The 20,786-nt window shown below is 38.6% G+C and overlaps 1 protein-coding gene across 2 annotated transcripts; it reads left to right on the top strand.

Annotated features, from left to right (window-relative positions):
• Nucleotides 1–1,585: 1,585 nt before the first annotated feature.
• CAAP1 (caspase activity and apoptosis inhibitor 1) lies at nt 1,586–19,907 on the top strand. Of its 2 annotated transcripts, none has more exons than XM_080362154.1 (6): nt 1,586–1,734; nt 2,719–2,919; nt 4,453–4,537; nt 5,508–5,583; nt 15,385–15,458; nt 18,401–19,907. In XM_080362154.1, the coding sequence occupies exons 1-6, from the start codon at nt 1,603–1,605 to the stop codon at nt 18,742–18,744; spliced, it is 912 nt and encodes a 303-aa protein (XP_080218280.1). In that variant the 5' UTR covers nt 1,586–1,602; the 3' UTR covers nt 18,745–19,907. The 2 variants fall into 2 exon arrangements, with proteins under 2 accessions (XP_080218280.1, XP_080218281.1); XM_080362155.1 differs by lacking the exon at nt 1,586–1,734 and adding an exon at nt 1,968–2,074.
• The last annotated feature ends 879 nt before the right edge of the window (nt 19,908–20,786 follow it).

Raw genomic sequence — 20,786 nt, 5'->3', positions numbered from 1 at the left:
GGACACTCCAGTGCAGTAAATGAAGGAAACTGTTCCATGTCTCAGTATAGAAAAGGAGGTTCTTAATATAAATTCTTTATGTTAAATGATGGACATTTGTCTACACCGGTCTTTATTTTCACCTAATTATCCTCTTGAATTGGTATTTCCTGCTATAGATAATCTTGGCATTGGTAGCTGATGTCTGATCAGTGACTCACTGAACTGCACAGAGTGGTCATCTGCCTTCATTGGGCTTCTCTGCTATGATTCCTACTTGGTTTCATCATGTGAGAAATAGTTTGTGTCACACTTCCGCAATACGCATGAAATATCATGGAAAAATAAATTTATTGTTGATATCACCATTCAGTGGGATATGGACGTTTGTTTTTTTCGTTATGGGTATTTCCATGCTGGAATAATTTTTTAACAGAGCATGTTTCAGTATAAGTCAGCAATACATCAACCAAATCATTAAGAACAAGATCCTGGGTACAAAAGGTTACATGGGAACCAAGTTAAGGTGTTTACTGTGATGTGTAACCCTGTAACCTTAAAGCTTCACACCAGGGGCTCAGAACAGCAGCTCTAACCATTTGTAAGCAAATCGGAGAGATTCTCTCTGGAACAGAGAAATAAGTCAGATGTCTCTCTGCGGGGCAGATTGTATGGACTGTAGCAAAGACTAGACAAGTCAGTATTGAAGTTAGTAGTTTGTTTTGTTTTGTTGTTTTTTTGTTGTTGCTAGTTTTTTTTTCTTCCCCTCCCCCCAGGCAGAACATCCTGCAAATCTAATCAGATTGGAATAAATTCAGACTCGATCTTATGAATAACAAGAATTTTATTTTAAATCAAGCAATAAGCAAAGACAGCGCTGGGTGCGGCCTAGAGACCTCAGTCTCTCTTAGGGCACACGCACACAGCTGATTCAGTCTTCTGGGTTTTATAGTACATCTCCGGTCCATAGGTTCCGGGTGTAATTCTCCACTCATGTTGAAGGCTCGTGTTGTGGTGCGGTGTGTCTTGCATCATATGGGGGCATTGACTGCTGTGTGACTTTCTTCCCAGTTTTGATTGCCTCGCTTCAGCTCCTTATTAGGTGAATATAGCAAGCAAGCAAACACATTATATCCTGTATTATTGCGGCTATATTGTCTCAACATAGTTCCAGAAGCTTTAATGAACAAACATTTCTCAGAACCGCTTGTTACAAGATGTTTTGCAGCTGTCCCTGAGCATGAAGACAGTGCTATCTGGATAACATCGTTTTCTTGGCTTTTTTGTCATCTGCGTGGGTTTCCAAAAGGCTTCGGACAGGATGTCTGCTTCTAAGGAGCTGCCGCAGAAAGAGAACGAAGCTCTTCAGATTATTGGGAAAAGCGGCCGGGGTTAAATAGTGGTTACGGAGGATCACGGATGTTTCTATAGGGGAGCGCTCCCGCCCTCCCCTCACAACACCGCCAGAATGCCGCCCACCGCCAGCGGCTGCCCACCCGCCCCGCCGGAAGGGGCGGGACGCTCTATCAGGCGGGCCTATCAGGGCCCTGCCGGAAGCACGCCTCACTTTGGGCCGTTCGCTGGGCGCGCGGATGTGAGGGTCCCGGGCTGTCCGGCGGCGCGATGCCGGGCAGGCGGTCTTCCAAGGAGAAAAAGCGGCGCCGCTCTCGTTCTTGCTGCCCAGAGGGAGCGTCGGGGCCGGGTGGCAGCGACAGGAAGCGTCGGAGCACTGAGTCCAGTCACGGTGCCGCGGAGGTAGCGCAGGAAGGAGGGGCGGGCGGCTGGCGGCTCTGTTCGCTGCTCTGCCTGCTCCGCCCGGGAGCGACGGGGCTCGGTCCCGCCTGTGCGTCCTGAGGCGCGACTCACCCCTGCCGGGCCCGCCCTCCGGGCCGCCGCGGCGAGCGAGGCCTGGTTGTCGCAGCGGGCGGGCTCGCGGAGCAGGCGGCCGTGTTCTCCGCACCCGCACCGCGCGCTCCGCCAGCCCGTCAGCGTGTGGCTGCCCGGGGGAGGAAACCCTGCTGGACGGCGCGGACCGGGGCGCGGCGAAGCGGGGGCAGTGCCGGGGGGCTCCCCGTGCCTCTCCCTCAGCACACCGGTCTGTGTTTCTCGGGTGTCAGAGACGCGGGGCGCGAGCTCAGAGGTGGCTGCAGTTGTGCTTGTGCATCCGGGGTTGTGAGCTTTTCCTAGGAGGTGTTGGAACAAAAACCTGTGTGACACACACTCCTGAGTGAATCAAAGTGTATTTCTAGCTTGTTTTGTTTTGTTTTCCCTTACCTGGGCAGGTCTTCCACAGATAGATGGAAGATATATTTTCTGATACAAAGACGGCTTTTATTTTCAGAAGGCTGTGCCACACAGGAGTTTTATGCCAAGTTTCTTCTTTTCAGGATAACTGTAAATTATGAGATTAGTGGCTTAATTGCACAGTGAATCAGAGAGGTGGATTTCTGCAGCCTGATAGCATGCTTTTTTTATAAGCAGCAGCTAGGTATTTGCAGGTAATATTTTCCAGTTAATATTTAAAAACTACTTCTTGCCTTTTGAAGCTTTGGATAATTGATTTCAGTAACCAAAAATGCAGTTACCTTGCAAACTAAAACACTATTGAATCTCAGAAGTCCACTTTAAGATGTCAACTATGAATGGAAAACTCTCACAAGCACAAATGAAGCTGCAAGTTTCCTTATTCTCTATTGTACTAGAAAATTTGAAAATTGTACTTTCTCTCCATGATTTTAGGAAGCCAAATGCAATGCACCGTCTGGAGAAAAAGCGGAAGAAGCTGAGCAACCCAGTGATATAGAAGAAGGAGGATTAGATCTCAGTGTGTCACTCAAGCCTGTCAGTTTCTACATCACAGATAAAAAAGAAATGCTTCAACAATGTTTCTGTGTCATAGGGGAGAAAAAACTACAGAAGATGCTGCCTGATATTTTAAAGGTACTGAAATACACTTACCTTTTATATACCTTTTAAAAACTTGAATGCTTGTGCAACAAAGCACATTTAGGTTTAGTGGACTTCCAGCTTAAAAGCTGCCTGTGTATTTCTTAAAGATTACGTTGAATCTCTGAAAGTGAGCCTTTTAAAAGATCTGATATAATTATTCCAGCTTACTCTTTATTTCCACTGCTCCGACATTGCTGAGTTGCAGACTGCTGATTTTTATACTATCTGTACTGGTTAGTTATATGCCAAAAAAATTTCACCATTGCACGGAGTCAATTCAGCAGTGTTGTTCACTAATAAGTATGCTTATTTGTTAATACATTTTTACTTCTGTTTGTGTCAGCTGAACCATTTTGTATGGTGTTAAAACAGTGTCTGAGATAAGGCAATAAAACCCCTTCATGAAGCTTCTGAAGCTGTAGCTCCTGTGGACTTCAGTGTTAGTATTGCTAGAGTTTTACTGGCTTAGAACATACGCTTTTCTTTTTTAAGGCTTGTGAACTGCAGGGTTTGGTAAAAATAAATTAAGCTAGCAGCCTGTACAGAAGAAGAGGCTGCATGTAAAATGACATTTCTGTGATGTTTGCTAACAGTTAAAAGTTTGTCTTTAATTTTTAATTTGTGAGTCATATTACTAGTATAAGGGAGGCAGGACTTCTTTGTTTTAAACACATAGTGAATTGCATGCAGTCTCATCCATTTCTCATCTCTGGGAGAAGAGAAGAAAAGAGGTCTAGAGCAGCGGGAGGCAGCGGCATTACTGAATTTGAAAGGAAGTTGCCTGTTGGTGTAGAACCAAAAGTGCAGTAAGGTTGTGAATGTTAAAATATCCTCAGCATTTTCTAATTTTGGTGCTTATACGTGGTCTCATAGTTCATTTGAAAGTGTCAAATTATCACTCTAGTTCACCAACAGGACACCAAATAGTACAAAAAATTTAAGGGTAACTGGAATTCCCATAAAATGTGTGGCAGCATGCAGTATGTTTCAAGCATGACAAATGGATCATGATTTGCATATTTCTTAGGTTTTCTTTATTATGTTATACAGCTGTTGGTATGTTACCAATAGCAGTGTTTGCTTCAGTTCCTAAACTTGGATTCAACAGTTGTCTCTGGGCTTTGTAAGCTTAATTATGCAATCCATCTGCTCCTGAATGATGGAGAATTAGGAGTAATCAGGGCTACAGTTGTTTGCTGTTCTGTGCTTCACATGAATGTCTCACTATTTCTACTAAGTGATACAGCTGCAGTGGAAACTCCAAGCTGTAGGTTGAGTAACTCAAGTGTGTATTGCTTATCTTTTCAGAAAAAAAATACAGACACAATTTTTGGTAGCTGTCAAAACTGAAAAAAACGCCTGCCTAGTGTTGAATAGTTGCATCAATGCAGGTCAGAATAGGGAGGGGACTTTCAATCTAGATTAGCTCTTCATTCAGAACAGTTGGAACACTACTTACATTCATAGTTACTCTATCCTAAGAAATTTTTAGTAGCTCGTGGTCTGTCTTATCTGTCTTCTTAGAGCTGTTCCATGGATGAAATCAAAAGGCTTTGTTTGGAGCAGTTGGAGCTGTTATCTGAAAAAAAACTGTTGAAGATACTTGAAGGTATGAACGAAACTTTTAGGTACCACTGCACACCAGAGAACAGTCTGCCTCTAAACAGAATTTTCACTGAATGTCTAGCTACTAATACATAAATACACATACATATGAATAAGTATATATTAGTGTGTTTATGTATTAGTATACATATTTATTAGTGTTTCATATAGGCACATGCTAATAGTATATACATAGTGTGTATATATGTATCTATGTATGTATGCTGGTTTTGATCTTTTAAGTTTGGATGAAATAATGCATTTATGTAGAATCTATTAGGGATAGATTCAGGAACACAATAGTACAAACTTCTTTTCCTTAGGACCCAAAATAAGAACAAAGCTCTTGACTTGGTGGAAAAAAAGAAAGCTATGAGTCTAGAAGTATTGTTTGAAATCCGTTATTTACGTAAACTGACATTAAGTTGCCTCTTGGTTCTCTGCAGGGGAAATCTGACACACTGAAAACCATTTTAATTGTATTAGCAATTGCACTGCAGTATTCAGTGTGGTTAAAGGATTTGTGGTGGATCCCTGTGCTTTGCTGAGACACACAGTCCATGTACTTTGATTAAGGATATGACATTTCAGCTTTTCAGTATCTAATTGAACTTCCAGTTGATATTTAAGGGCTGTTCAATTTATTTGTAAACACATTGCTCTCTTCTCAGTTGAATGGAATTCTTCAAATCTTGAATGCTGTAGAATACCTTCTATTAATTCTGTTCTCCTGTGCTTGCTTTTTAGTGCCTATAGTATTGTACTAGCAATAGCTGTTCTGTGTTTTTTTGGTCGTGCAGTGTCACTGAACAGTGTCAGCCATATGGCTAGCAGAAAACTCACAAATAAGATCTTTGATTTTGAGTAGGTCTGATTTAGAACATCTGCTGATTGCAATTCAGAGTAAGGCTAACTATATAGCATTAATTGTATTACCTGCCTAAGTGTTCATGTTTGAAACTGTGTATATTTAGGCAAGGTTGGAGCTGATTCTGATACTGAGGAGGAGACAGATGGAGGAGACAAGACTGGAGGTGAATCAGTCCGTCAGTGAGTAAAAGCTAAAACATTTAAAAGCTTAATTTAAAGATACTAAACAATACAGGGATTTTTCATGAGGAATGATCAAATGTACTGTTGAAAGGCACTGTCACTATACCCTTAATTGTGTGATTACCTGAGTTGAATGCCAATGAATTGTGACTGATAGCATGCACTAAACTTAAAAACATGACTTTATCACTTCATAATATTTAATGTGTCTCGAGCACATAGCTGAGTTTCATAGTGCTGTTACTGCCTGTCAGTTGAGTTGTGCTAATTGAGCATGTGCGCACTCCTAACCTGCAGCAGAATTGAAGTGATATGGTTTATGTTAACCCTCTTTAAGTGAGCTAAAGCAGGTTGAGTAACCTCTTCCTGCTTAGGGTAGTGAGCTGTGTTAAGTGTATTTTCAATTCAGCTGAGATGTCTCTCTTCTCTTCCACCCTTTTCTGGTCCTTATTCCTGCCCCAGTTGAAGCAGCACCGATACTCATCTGTTCCCATGTTCTCTGTTAGGGATGTTGTAGAATGTCTAGAGTTTCAAGAACAGTGGCTTCTGGTTTCTTTTCTTAGGTTAACATCTGTCAGTTTTGTAAAGGCTAACACTTTTTAACCTTTTATTAAAATGCTTGTCTGCTTTTTAAAGACAAATCTTGTGTAGTGTTTTACTAGGTCACTTCTTGAACTGGTGAAGTCTTTCTGACAGTTTCTATGGAAATAGTGTAGGGGAAGAGAAAGTTACTGGTTGTTACCTACAATGTATCAAATTTTGTATGTAGAATGTGCTTGTAGAAGACAAAATAAAAAGCTTTTCTGTTTTCATTGCTGACCTGTTTACAGCTGGTCCCCAGATTCAGTGCACAAACTTAATAAACTTCTGAGACAATATACCAGTGTTTCGGCAGATTAAAGTACCTCTTGGTTGCTGGTGTGGTTAGTTCATCTAAACTTACTAAATAGGAACAAATGGATGGGAAGGGTAGTGATCATAATCCAAATTTCATTTTTCTGGTTAGTATTTTAATTTTACAGGGATCTGGTTTCTGATCCTGTCTTTGATTCAGAGCAAATGAAGTAAATTTTTTTGTTCACATTATGCATCATACAAATACATGACAAAATGAAGTGATACCAAGTTAAGTGATGTTTCAGTTTCTCTCATGTGATACAGTTTCAATACCCTCTGACGCTATTTCTTCTAGGATTCCATTTGGAGCTGATTGTGCCTGTATGCCCAACTTTGTAATTTTTTCCTTCCATGATCTGGGAATGGTGTCAGTACATGTTTATGGACCTATTTTCTTATTTTGGTCATTGCCTTCTGCTGGCTAGTTAAAAAAGCAAAATAAAGAATTAAAAAAACTACAAAATACTCTAAATATCAGATCTCTTTACGTAAAAGAGTATCTGTTAAAGAAATGAAGCAGGATTTACCATTTTTTAGCTAGTTGGTATATGAAGGCACTTAACCTGTTTGTCCATGACAAGCAGAAAAGTTTCAGGAAAATGGCATCTATAGAATCTAAATTGCAGTTTGGAAGTCTAGTGTCTTTACACTGTGCAGATAATATTCCAGGCATAAGCAGCAAGTAGACCAAAATGAGTATGTGTTGTCTACCTTTGCTCATAGCTGTGTTGAAGTACAGCAAAATTAAAACTGACCAAGTTCTTTAACAGTTGATGCAGTGATGAAAAACTGACAAAGCTGCGTCAACTTACATCACTGATAAGAAAGATGTAAGCAGCTAACTGACAGCAAAATCAAGAAGAAATTGTGTTAAGATATTGTGTTTAAAAAAAGTAACAGAAACTGAGAGGTGCTGATCAAAGTTATAGAGCACATTGCTTCCTTTGACCAATAGGATGGTTTAAGGGCCCCTGTTTTTTGTGTCTCTGTCTCCATCCTGGTAATTTAATGTTTTAGACCTGTCCAAAATGGCCAGAGAAGATATGCTGATGTAGGAATTGTGGCTTTTCTCATTTTTTAATGCAGTGGGTTAAAAAGCAGTATGCTATACACATTCTATCTGAGAACCTTGGCTTATAGCTCCAGCTGTGTGCAAGCTTTAACAAAAAAGCAGAAAGGGAAAACTACTTGAATAATAGAGAAAAAAAAGGAGTAGGACAAAATATGTGAAATGAGGAAAATTAAGGTTTTATATTAATCATTAAGCACAGTGCTCAGTAAGAAGAACAATATTATGCTTTTACAACTGTCATGAGCCCTGTTTATTAACTGGGTCTAATCTGTGGGTGTTGAGGTTAATTTTTTCACAAACTGTGTAAGTAAATACAAATGCAAGTTTGCAGAACTTGTGCTTCACCCGGAAGATCAAGAAATCAGTCTGCTGGTATGACCGAAAGTGAGTTTATTTTCTTCATGCAGTTTGAAATTTTTCTTTTTTTGTAGCTAGCATGGTCATTGTTTGGATTTAGTTTGAAGAGAAGATAACTCCCTGGGACAGAATTCCCCCAAGTAATTTTCCATTGTTTTTGAGTTGGAACAAAGAGAATGTAAGAATTTACTGCTAGCTTAGTTGTTGTCTTGGAGCCAAGGGCCAGGTTTTCTGACTGGGGAGATCCATTCCGGTTCTGCTCCATTTCAGTGAGGTTCTGTTCGGTAGTTTATTTATTTTGGCCTTTTGTCATCCTGCTATTTGCAGAGGCCTCTGGGCCTTTCTGCCTTTTTCTTTCTTCTGTCTCTGGGATCAGCTGTTGGGACCAGGTGCTGCTCCCTAGGACTGGCTACTTGGTGTGGACAGGGTTTGTGAGGAATTGCATTGAGTGTCACTTATTTTATATTTTATTTTAATTTTATATAAATATTATTAGTATTAGTAGTATATTTGTATTATTTTGTTATTTTATTAAACTTCTTATCTCTGTCCATGTGTTTCTCCCTTCTCATTGTATCCCCTATTTGAGGGGTGTGTGTGTGCAGAGTGAGCAAGTGGCTGTCGTGGTTTTGATTGCTAGCTGGGGTTAAAACGCGGCAGTCAGTAGGCAGGGAGACTAAAGATGCAACAGTGAAGAAAAAGTGAAAACTAAGCGAAATTTTGGTAGTTTGAAATAATTAATATATTTTTAATTATAATCTGAGTTTAAATGGGTGCATTTGTTTGCCATGGGAAAAGACTTTTCAGAATGAAAAAGGCAGTTTCTCTTTTTATGTTCTCGCTTTTGGTTCTTCCCATTTGTCTTCATTACTTGTGGTTTTCTTGTAAATGACCACTTTTTTTTGCATTCTATTAATGACACAACATTAAAACTTCTTTATTTTAAATCCAACATGTCTTAATTGTTTTCATGGAGATGTATATGTGGGAAGGGAAAGTGTGAATAGCAAATCTTAAAAAAAATAGTTAAGAAGTTAAATTAGTTAATTAGTCTTAAAGATTAGTTAATCTAGTAAAAAATTTAACTGATGGGAAATACACTGCTTTGTGTCTTTCATCCTTGTCCTCGAAGAAAAAAAAAATCGAGAAACTTATACCTTTAGCAATATTCTTATATCAATAGATAGCTTAAATCAGTACATCTGAAGAAATTACAAGTGTATCAAAATATAGAGACTTTCTTAGAAGGCTATAGTTCACACTGCGTATTTTTTTTCCCAAAATAGGCAAATTTTTATCTGTCTCTGAAGGCCCGCTTCCTGTCTGTACAGTCTAAAAATAGCAGGGATTTGAAGAAATTTCTCCAGGTACAGGGAAGACTGCACGATTCAGATCTTTATCTGAAGATTTTCGATTGTATTACATCTGTAATTGTCAATTGAACCTTCCTTTTCTTGATGCACATATTCTCATTTTGCCACCAGAACCAGAAGTCCTGAGGTTTTTCCTAAATTCAGTTTTGTAAAAGCTTCACATACTTCCATTAGCATGTAAAACACTTAGAAGCAGCTGGTGACAAAATAACAGACCAAGTTAAACACTAGAAATCCTGGAAGAAGCATAGAGAAGAGCTGAAGAAGTAGGGTCTGTGTTTGCCAGCAGCTGGAAATTGCTGTTAACAATAGATTTGCTTCATTACTTGCAAGCTCTCTGTAGGTGCAGTTCTCAGATTTTTGTTATTGTTTCCGTGTTATTGTCTGCAGTGTAATACTGTTAAACCAAGAAAATTGCTGTGTACCAAATTGTCAACTAAATGACAGATATTTAATTGAAAGGAGTCAGCCAATTAATGTCCTGCAAAACTAAGCAGATATTTTTCCAATCTCATTCAGAAGGTATTGGCATGTTCTTGAGCTATTTCTTTGCTGTTCCCTGAATTGGCTCTTTAAATACCCTCCAACAGAAGGACTGAAAGTAAATTGTTTGTTGTAATAATAAAATACGTATTGAAAGAACAAGCATGGTAATATTATAGTGATCATATGCTCATTGGTATAATGTGAGCAAATGATCTTTCACTTTGAAACTCTAATGTGCTTATTTTTTTCATTGTGCGAATCTGCAGTTTAATATCCGCTCTTTTAAGAGTTTATAGCCTTTTTACTGCTTTGCAGTCATGAGTGCAGTTTTTGCTTGCTTTGTTTTAGAAAGGTTAGCAGATTTAAAGGCTTGCCTTGTTTTAACATATTTTGCTGCTGAGTACTGGGTTATTCACAGACGTGCAATTGCCATCTGATATTTACCCCTCTAGGATTACTTGCTTATCTTCACCATTTGGCATCACTGAAAGAGCAGGCTACTTGAGTCACTGAACAGATACATTAGCATTTGACATCTGTTCACTTTCTTGTGATCTCATGGTGTCCTCAAACTTCACCTGTAATTAGACTGCATATTTTAAAACTCATTAAACTATCTGATTAGCATCTGTCACTTACAGTGCATTTCCTGAGAAGCACTACTTCATAAGGACTTTTTTCCTTTTTATTTTTTTTTTAATTGCTTATTTTAGTTTGCATTTATTGTGGAAATACACCATTTAAACAAAAGTTTACAGGAAGATTTTGAGGACTCAGGACTTCTAGAAATATTTTTTAGACTTGGAACTGCAAAGGCACATTTTAATTTAGGAAGGTATAGCATCTGTATGTCAGAGTAGCAGTGATACTGATCTCACGCCTCACTCTGGATATTTAGGTGAATGTTTCTTAAAGACAGTTAAAAGCCTGGTAAGAAAAGTATCAACAGAACTGTATCATGTTGTTAGACTGTCTTCTAGTCCAGTGCATTAAGGTATTTTTTTCTGTCACAAAACTTTTCCTGCTGTTCTCCAACTGCAGTTACTATTGAAGCTTGGAATCCCAGCCACCAGTATTACAGTGCTATTTTCTTAATCCTTGGTCGTCCACTCCTCTGAGCAGTACCCCTTTTCCTAACCTGTGCTGCTGTCTTACCTTGCTCTGTAAGATGTGGTACCAAATCAGGCTCAAACCCAGATTTCTTTGACAGCTATGCAGATTCCTGAAAGTAATATATTCTGTAGAGGATCTGTGTGCCTGAGCCCAGGTAAGCATTGCACTAGCATGGAGCATGCTGACATGAAAAGCTAGCATAGGGAAAATTTAAATTTACAGCATTTATCACCAACAAACTGTAGTAGCTATCTTCTTTCTGTTGAAGGAACATAGTGTGAAAATGTTGTTCTATTTAAAAAAGCTGAGTTTGTCTCTTGGAAGAGTGATTTTGAACATAACTGTCATCCCGAGGGAGTAGTGTTTTTAAGGAATGACAAACAAAGGGAGATCAAAGTTATTTGGGTCAGAGGATATTAAATTTGTATACTGTGCCTTAATTTTAGATTAGCATATCTTCTCATGGTTTGGAAACATGATGTTGTGCTACCCTTTCTCAAATATATACTGCAGTACAGGTAATTAGGAAAAAATATTTTTATTAACAAACAAATTTAACAAGATTAACAAATTGGGAGCAAAACTGAGCTGTGAACTGAAATGCTTCTGCTTGGCCACAAGATGGTGCAAAATGCCCACCTGTTAAATAAAGTGTTGCAGGTTAGCCAGCGGTACAGTCTAATCAATTCTGAAACAGTAAAGCTTGCTGTAAAAGGGCTTCTGGGTTCTAAACATTATTTTTCTGACATGACATAGTCTTAAAGAATTGTGATTTTACTGCAGTCATTAATAGTGTCAAGGCAACAGGATGAAACTTTACAAGAAGTTTTGATGTGTGATTTTGTATTTTTTTTTTTTTATGTAGCTGTTGAGATAGGTGTAGGTAATTTCACAACCAGTGTTTGAACCATAGAGGTTGCTCTGAGTTTTCTGTCAGAGGGTCGATTATAATTTCTTCAGTGACATTTGGTGTTGGAGCTCAGAGTGGTATCAGAGATGTGAAGGTTTTTGGCTGAATACTATCTGTTGAAGATCAGTCTTTCACAAGTGACACATTGCTCTCCAGTGCAGAGGTGACTAATCAGCTCAAAATGAAGAAGTGTGTGTGCATGAGGGAAGATGGGGTAGGGGCAGCCTAAGCAGCTTTTGTTCTTAGTGATGAGCAGGGTGTATTACAACCTTATTTTTGTCAAGAGTTTAGTGACTAAGTAAAAAAAAATCATTAGGAGTTGCTGAAGGGGAAAAAAAAAAAAGGAAATAGATCCTTCCTGATCTGTTGATCAGTAGCTGGTCCTAGATCCACCTGCTCTCCCCAGCTATTGGCACTTGGACACACAAGCCCGCAAGGTTTGCATCTCCGCTCCAGTTGTAGCTTAGACCTCCTTGCACGTGAATGCCTCTCTGATAGCTGGTGCAGACCTAGAATTGTCCCTAGTAGCTGACACTCAGACTCTTGTGTGTCTAGCAGAGCTGTGGTCCCTCAGTTTGGAGACCCTGCTCTCTTTGAGGAATTTTGCCTCTGATCTTATACCCTGTTTGGGACCTGACTCCCATACTTGCTGGCTAGACTAGCCTGAGGTTTGCTGGTGAATTACATGCATTTGCATACACACTGATGCATGACACTGGAGTTCCCTGAGGAAATGTGCATTTTTCATTCTATTTTCTGGCAGCACAGTCCTGCAGACACCTATGACCTATGGTTTCCTTTGCAGTTGCTGGCACTTAGAGACATGCACGTCCATATATATGCAGAGCTTAGTATCTTCTAATTTGGATAAATCATATAGCAATAGAATTCAATAAGAAGGCAGGGCAGACTGTGGTGATCAGGTCCGGGGTTTGCCCAGAGAAGTATACTGACCAGCAACTTATTTATGCTCTGCTGGCCCTTTATCTTCTTTTTTCCTTCCTTTTTTTTTTTTTTTTTTTTTTTTCCCCATGCTTGTTCTTTCTCAAACTGCTTCAGTCTATCCCTTTTCCCACCTTTGGTTCCTCCTCTGAACATCTCAGGCTGCCCTATACGTTTCTACACTCTCCTTAAAAACATCTGCCAGTATGTTTTATGCAATGCTGAAATGTTCTTCCTCAGCATCCTATATGGACCCCCCTGCTTCTGTAGACAGTAACATCTTTCAGCCTATCAGGTGATTTCTGTAGCTGACTTTTCTTCCTAGATTTCATTCTCAGAAAATGGACTGGTTGATGCCCTTTCACAGCTCTAGGAGCAACTTGGGCAGGGTGATCCCTCTGTGTTGATCAAGTTACTAGGGTTCCTCTGCTCACTGTTTATGTCTGCACCTTTGTGCTGATGATGACTCACCATTAAGCGCTTAATCTATTAGACAGGAAGAATGTGACAGAGAACTGAGTGTGATAAGCCTTGGCAAGTGGCAGGAGAGCAAAACCTGAAATTTCTGGGAAGGTGTGCTGTGAAACCATCATGGACAGATTTAGATGGTGGTCTGTGCTGGCTTTGGGGTTAACCCCACCCAATAATGGAGGTGGGTGGGTAAATGTTGCTACCCTGGAATCTGACACTGTCTCAAAACAGAGGACCAGTTAGACTTTGGTCTTTGGTTGTGGTCTGGAGCCTTACAGCAACAGTGCAGAGGTGGTGTTCCCTGTGAGCTAGGCCAGGCAGGCTCACTGGAGTGATAATTGGGGTGGGTCTCAGTTGACTTTGACCGCGTGGGTGCATGTATGAGTGTAAAACTTTTCCTCACAGCCTGTTGTCTGTTTGATCCGCTTAAAAAATTGAACATGGTAATGCCGTGTTGTCCGGTTCTTTTTCTGCTCCAGCAGCAGGAAGACTGAGACTCTGGTTAACATGTCTAAACCATCTCATACAGCAGATTTTATTTTATTTGTTGCATTTCTAGGCTTTATTTTACGTCTAACAGGTGAGGACTGTAATCCATCTTGCCATGCCTCTGGCCTTTGTAGTACCAGACTGATGAGTGGAATAGAAAATAAATGATAAAACTCTGTGAAGAGGCAAAGTTTAAATAATTTTCTGAAGGAGTTAGCTGTATATACAGAACTTCCCACTCAACATAGCTATTTGAACATGTGGTTTGTATCTGTTCTGTCTCTTCCAGCCCTCCTTGGGAATGGAAAATCCTACAGAAGTTAAAAGGTTGAGAGAATAGTTCTTGACCAAGCAGGAAAGCAAACTGAAAGGATACATATCACTGAGTTCTGGGAAAAATGCATAACAGTAAATGGTCTACTCCTAGTTTGTTATAATGGCATTGGACAATACATTTATATTTCCTTACTTAAGGTGCAGAGCATATAAATACATTTTTTAGGTGCTGTGTGCATATGAAAACAGTTACACATTCTTCTTAATCAATTATTGCATGCTACCATACACATTTATTACAATGGGTATAAAAAGTGAAAGAAAAAGAAGAGCTATTGATTTGTAATCTTTGCTATTACAGAAAATGAAATAGCAATCGAAATAACTGCCTCTCAGACCAGGATGGCTAGAAGTATTGCGGAGTTCTCCCTCCTGATATAGCCATTGGACAGCTGAAAAAGAAAAAAAATCTTTGACAGCACAATTTTACTAAAAGCTTTCAGGCCATTCCTGAAAAGGTTTCCTTGAGTCATTATATTTGAATTTGTGATACCAGAATGCTGCTGCCCTTTTTATAGTGCTGTTTAGCTCCCACAGGCAGGACAGTTACATTGAATCCATATTAATATGTATGAAACAAATGCCACACCTACATTCAGGGTAGGAAACTGGCAATTCTATTGTCAAAATGCTCACTACAGATGGCAGTTGTACTCTTCTGGATTCTGGGTCCTTCTGCCTTCCTTCTTCCTGTATATTTCACAGTATTTTCACAGCTTATATAACTAGTACATGCGAAATGTGTGAAGAATATGAACATTTCACAGAAGTATCTCTTCATTATCCCTTGTATAAAGCAGTTGAAACCTAGCAAGTAAAGGGTAGAAATTTTTAAATAGAAGAAATAGAGAAATGCCTGAGTTGCATCTAATTTAAAAAAGTGTCCTTGTGTGAAACTATGAGATTGTGATGTAGGGGAAGTGGGTGGTGGTGGCATGATGGTAACTTCATGGAAACAACTTATTAATTTCAAAAGAAAACAGTAAATAGTGTTTGAATACAACTGAACTGATAGCTTTTTCAAGTCATTTGCCTGTGTGACAATTTATTTTGAGTTTTAGAGAAAAGCTCCTAATATTATGGAGAGGCTCCCAGTGAAGGTTGCTACTCTAAAAGGTTAGGGTGTAGCAGAAATAATTGCTTTACCCTTATGTATGGCTAGCAAAGGGAAAACAAAAAAGGCTTGTTCTCAAGTGCTTAGATTAGCACTCTGTATGTTCCATTTACCTTTATCCGTACTGTAGCTGGCCTATAGGCTTACCTGCACATAATTTCTTAAGTTAATGTTTTTTTAGAAAGTTCTCTTAAATTGTAAATGGTGTAAATTAAAATGTCGTCTTACTTCTTTCCAGACAGGACAACAGTATCGACTCTACTTCTTCTCTCAGAGAGGACAACAAGCTGGAAAGTCAGGAATCAAAACAAGGTATGTAGTGGAGAAAGCTGAAATTTTGTTCTCTTGGTGTTGAGCAGTGACTAATTCCAGATAATTGATACCTTTCTTTTGAACAGTAGCCCCCATTGCAAAGAAGCATTATCTTACAAATCAGCTGATGTGGGTTTACAACATTTCAGTTGGTCCCAATTCCAGAAAAGGAGAGGGGAACACTGAAGATGACATTGTGTAGGAACTTTGGCTTCTTGATTCTGTGAGACTGGAGGTTTTTTTGTGACTAGAAGCAAATTGTAGCTCTTCAAAGTTTGCTAGTTTAGCTTCTGGAACATGACTGAAGCTCTTGCAAGGCTCATTTGGCTCTTCAGATCTAGTTTTTCAGCTGAAGAGGATCTTTGGTCATTTCAATTTCTTGGTATGTAGGTGATTGCTAATACTACTATTACCATTTGCTGAATTCTTTGAGAATCAGTTTTATTTTCTGTTGAGATGATCATAAGAGCCTACAGTACCCTGTTTTGACATTCATAGAAATCCATTATAATAATGGTTTGCCAAAGGACTGCTTGTAATTTAATCATTTTGTTCAATCTTGATATATGATACCTTACTTTGATTGTGCAGAGCTGAGGTCCAATGAAATGGTGTTTTCACACCCTCAAATCTTTGAATCTCTGAGGGTGAACATTTTGTGTTGTATGTTTTCTTCTTTTAAATGCAAAAATGTAGTGGATAAGACACTCAGGTACTATAGCGATAGGCAGAATAGAAAATGCAAAAGCAGGGAAGTTAGTTGTATAGAGTACCTGCTGTGTAAGGAAACAGTTCTCTTAACCTGCAGCAGTGTTTGTTTCATTTCAATCATTAAGTCAGCACCATATAACAACTGCCAGTATTATTCTGGGCGTGAAGCACTAAAATTGTAGATGTTTCAGTCTGTTTGTTTTCATTTGGACTAGCTGTATGCAGTAACTGTTAGAAATAGCTTTTCTGATCAAAGAATGTTGCGAATTCTTAAAAGCCATATTTATCTTCTGCAAAAGTCAAACATTACTTGCTTCCTGCAACTCCTATTTCACAATTCAGAATGTTGTCTAAAAGATGTGTCTTGGAATGACTTTCTGAAACATATTTATTTCTGAAGTAATTAGTGAGGGGAATTAAATGGAGAAGGAAGGAGTCGTAATAAAAGCATCAAAACTTTAGGACCAGGTTGCTATGGCTTTGTGAGCCCTGCTTTACATGTTGCTCATCGTATTATATGGAGTGACCTTAGAACTGACATATTCCCCGTAGATCTCTTCCACTTTTTTATTATCAAGGGGACCTGATGACTGTTGCAGGTGGTTGCTTCATAGTTGCTTTTTATGACTTAATCAACCAGAGTATCATGTTCTCTTTGAGTAAGAGGATGATTAGTTAAAGATATTAAAATCATAGGTCCTTGCTGTGTTAGACTGCATTATCAATTTTTTTTTTAATAGCCTGAATGATATTAAAAAAGAGCACCACACAGAGGAAGTATTTGCTTGGATTTCCAGTATATTGTTTATTTTATTGTTGATAAGCAATCCTTGCAAATCTGTGCTACTAGCCCTGCAGATCTGAAGATCAGGAACCAATGAGATGGATGGATGAAACTAACAATTCCAAAAAAAGAAAAACCGAACAGTTCAGTGAAAGAGAACCTTTTAAAGTCAGATATCAGCATACTAACTTTAAGCATCAGAGAGTCACAGAATCGTTTAGGTTAGAAGGGCTGTTTTGAGCTCATTGACCCCAATCCCCCTGGTCAAGCAGGTGAGCTGGAGCAGGCTGCCCAGAAGCACCTGCTGTTGAGGTTTGAGTATGTGCAAGGATGGAGACTCCACAACTTCTCTGGGAGACCTGCTCCAGTGTTTGGTGACCCTCACAGTAAAAATGTCTTTACAGGTGTTCAGATGGAACTTCATGTGTTTTAATTTTTGTCCATTGCCACTAGTTCTGTCAGTGTACAGTACTGAGAAGAGTTTGGCTTTCATGTCTTCATGCTCTGCCGTATTTTTAATAGAGAATGAACCATAGATCTTTAGCTCTAAAATCTCATTATTAATTAACAGGGACACCGCCATAGCTTTGGATAGTGGTACTACCAAAAACAATTATAAAACCTTTAGAATCAGTAACTTTACTGTCATCTGGCTATAAATGGTACATTTTAAGCAAGAGCCAATCCTACAATAAGTTACCACAGATACAAAGGTTGGTGAAGGACTAATAATTTCTGAGTCCAATATTTCAAAAGCAATAGTCTCTCTGTAGCCAAATTGTGAGAACTGTTACTCAGGTTCTGTTAGAGTTTTGCTTTTATTTTATTTCACTGCCTCTTCTAACTTTTTTTTTTGGTGAACATAAACTTTGAGCCAGCACTAAATGCCAATGCCATGAGTTTCCCATGTTTTTACTGAGTTAAATACATCTGAAATACCTGTGTAGATTCTGAGTAGCTGCACTATAAATGGAGTTTCTATTGATTTTAGTACAGTGCCTCACTATAGCGTCTGACACCTTTTAAAATACAAAAGTAGTTTTAAAGTCTCATTTTAAAAATTGCATTTTGAAAACTAAGTTTGCTTTAAAGATAATAAACAGTAATCAGTTTTGCACTGCAGAGGCTTCCTTTGATATGAAGCCTTATGACATTTTAATTAGGAAAACAGATCATGTAACTCCATAGGCTGGAATAGATTTTCCTGGTATTGCCGCTTTGCTGTACTGCAAAATTGGCATAAAAATGCATTAACACTTGTCTAAATTAAATCGACCTTAAAAGTTGGCAGAGAAAAAGAAGAGGAATTATTATTTTTAAATTCATAGATCTTTTTGCCACTCTTTTAATCTACAGAAAAACACTTTAAGCAGAAGCTTAAAGAAAAATGGTTGGAAGAAAAATGATTCTGTCAGGCGACTGTGTGATTGTTACATTTGTGTTGCAGGCAAGGGAGAAGATAGTGATGTCCTCAGCATAAATGCAGATGCATATGATAGTGACATAGAAGGCCCGTGTAATGAAGAAGATGGTCCAGATGTGCAAGAAAACGCTGTCAGAAGTGGAGCTGGCCAAATAGATGACCTTCAGAAGGACATTGAGAAAAGCGTGAATGAGATACTGGGGTTGGCAGAGTCTAGCCCAAAGGAACCGAAAGCTGCAGCCTTAGCCGTTCCTCCGCCAGAAGATGTTCAGCCATCAGCACAGCAGCTGGAGCTTCTGGAACTTGAGATGAGGGCCAGAGCTATTAAGGCTCTGATGAAAGCGGGTGATGTAAAAAACCAGCCCTGAGATTTAGATTTAACTTCCAGTACTTGTTTTGGAGGATGTGATGTGTGTTCTCTTCACTGACATTTGGGTTGGGTATGACATTCCTCATTCAAACCATCTTGTGTATTCTGTCCTGTGGCTTAAACTGTTGACATCTGGTTTTATTGCCTTTCATGTGCTGTGTCCGTGACGTGCAGGGAGTGGTTTAATGCTTCGCTGAGATCAGGTCTCTTTGTGCCGGGTTATCTTCTCAAGGAGTCGCACCACGTATATGAAATATGCCAGGAACCTGCTTCCTTCCAGAAAGATGAGGAGAATCAAGTTTTTTGTAACCCTGTGGTTAAATATGGGGAAGAAATTTTTTATAATAAGGGTGTTGGAACCTTGGAACAGGTTGCCCAGAGCTGGTAGATGCCCCATCCCTGGAGATATTCGAGGCCAGTCTGGATGGGGCTCTGAGCAATCTGGTTTAAGGAAGGACATCCCTGCTCATTGCAGAGGGATTGGACTGGATGACCTTTCAAGGTTCCTTCTAACCTAAACCATTCTATGCTAAATTACTATCTATTTTATTTATTGTTAACTTGTTAAACTACTTGAGAAACTTGATGTATATGTACTTCATTAAAAATACCGTTATTAAGAGGTCTCTTGTCATGTGACTGCCTTCAGCGTTCTGTGATGGGATTTGAGATTGCTTATTTCTCCTTTGGGCCCAGCTCATCATAATTTAGCTATTCTAGTCAAAATGAATGATGATTCACTTAAAAGCATACTTAATTTTTAGAAAGTTCAGTTCCTAAAGGGACTAATTTTTTCATTTCAAATAAACAGTTGAACCATATTATTTTCAGAGTTACGAAAGTGCCTGAAACAGACAAATAGCAGGATTTTTGTAATGTTGGTCATTTAATTTTGTCACTCTCCACTGCTCTTCTATCTCCTGTGTCATAAAAGAAATAAAGAAAATACGCTTTTTTCTTGACCATAAAGCTTTTTTTGTAAATACTTGTTATAATATTTAGGGCAATTCAGCAAGTCAGACTCTTTAGAAGACCTTGTGTTTTTAACATTTAAAGGACACAGTCCTGTAAATAGAAAAATCCACCTAATTTCAGTGTATATATATATATATACACACTTTTTTTTTTTAGAAAGGACATTTATTTATATCTCTTACAAAGTTTTTTTAAAATAGTAATTCTGCTTTTATCCTTGTCGGGGGTATTTCTCTGTATGTAAATTGTATTATAGGATTAATTTTTCTGCTATGACTTCTTACAACAATAAAAATAATTCTGATTATCTTCAGGGTTATTGCTGGTTTTATACTTAACTGCTAATCAAATGCCTATTAAAATATGTGTATTTGTTTACATTCACACACAAATTGAATTTTTTTTTTAAATGTATGAAGTTTACGAATGCAGTCCTTGTTAAGTAAAATTATGTATTATTGCTCCTGTCATTCTCCTGGTTTTTATTTAGAAACCAGATTAGATACTTTGCAACAGTAGCAAAGATAATTTCCATGTGCAGTTTTATATTACGCAGACATTTTTGTATTCAAATATTATGTCTTGAATTTTATTGCAAGGTTTATAATTTTATTTTTTCACTCCTTTTTTAACCCATTTGTCTTCCCCCTCCCCCTTTTTTTTCAACTCCCTCCCCCTGCCCCTTTCTTTTTAGCCTCTTTTCTACCCTTTTCTCTTCTCTTTTCTTTGTTGGTAGTCATGTACATTGTCTTTTGAAACAAACTTCTTAAATATTTCTTAAACTATGATTCATTTCCTCTGAAATGAACAGTATTGTGAGTAAAACAGTTGCAAACAGTGCAGTGTAAATTTCACTATAAACTAAAGCCTTCATTAAATACAGATGAGAAAATTACAGTGTGCGTTCACTAAATGATGGCAGTGACCTGGGTAAATTTCACCTGACTGTAATCAGCTATCTGTGGCAACAACATTTTTCTATTATTTTTTAGGAAATGGAGGATGTGAGTTAGTTAAGTTACCTTTCGAATTGTATCTATATATTCTATCTCAGAATATGTGTGT

The sequence above is a fragment of the Nesoenas mayeri genome (genome assembly GCF_963082525.1).
Source record: "Nesoenas mayeri genome assembly, chromosome: Z".
NCBI lineage: Eukaryota > Metazoa > Chordata > Aves > Columbiformes > Columbidae > Nesoenas > Nesoenas mayeri.
This window is presented reverse-complemented; position numbering and strand designations above follow the sequence as displayed.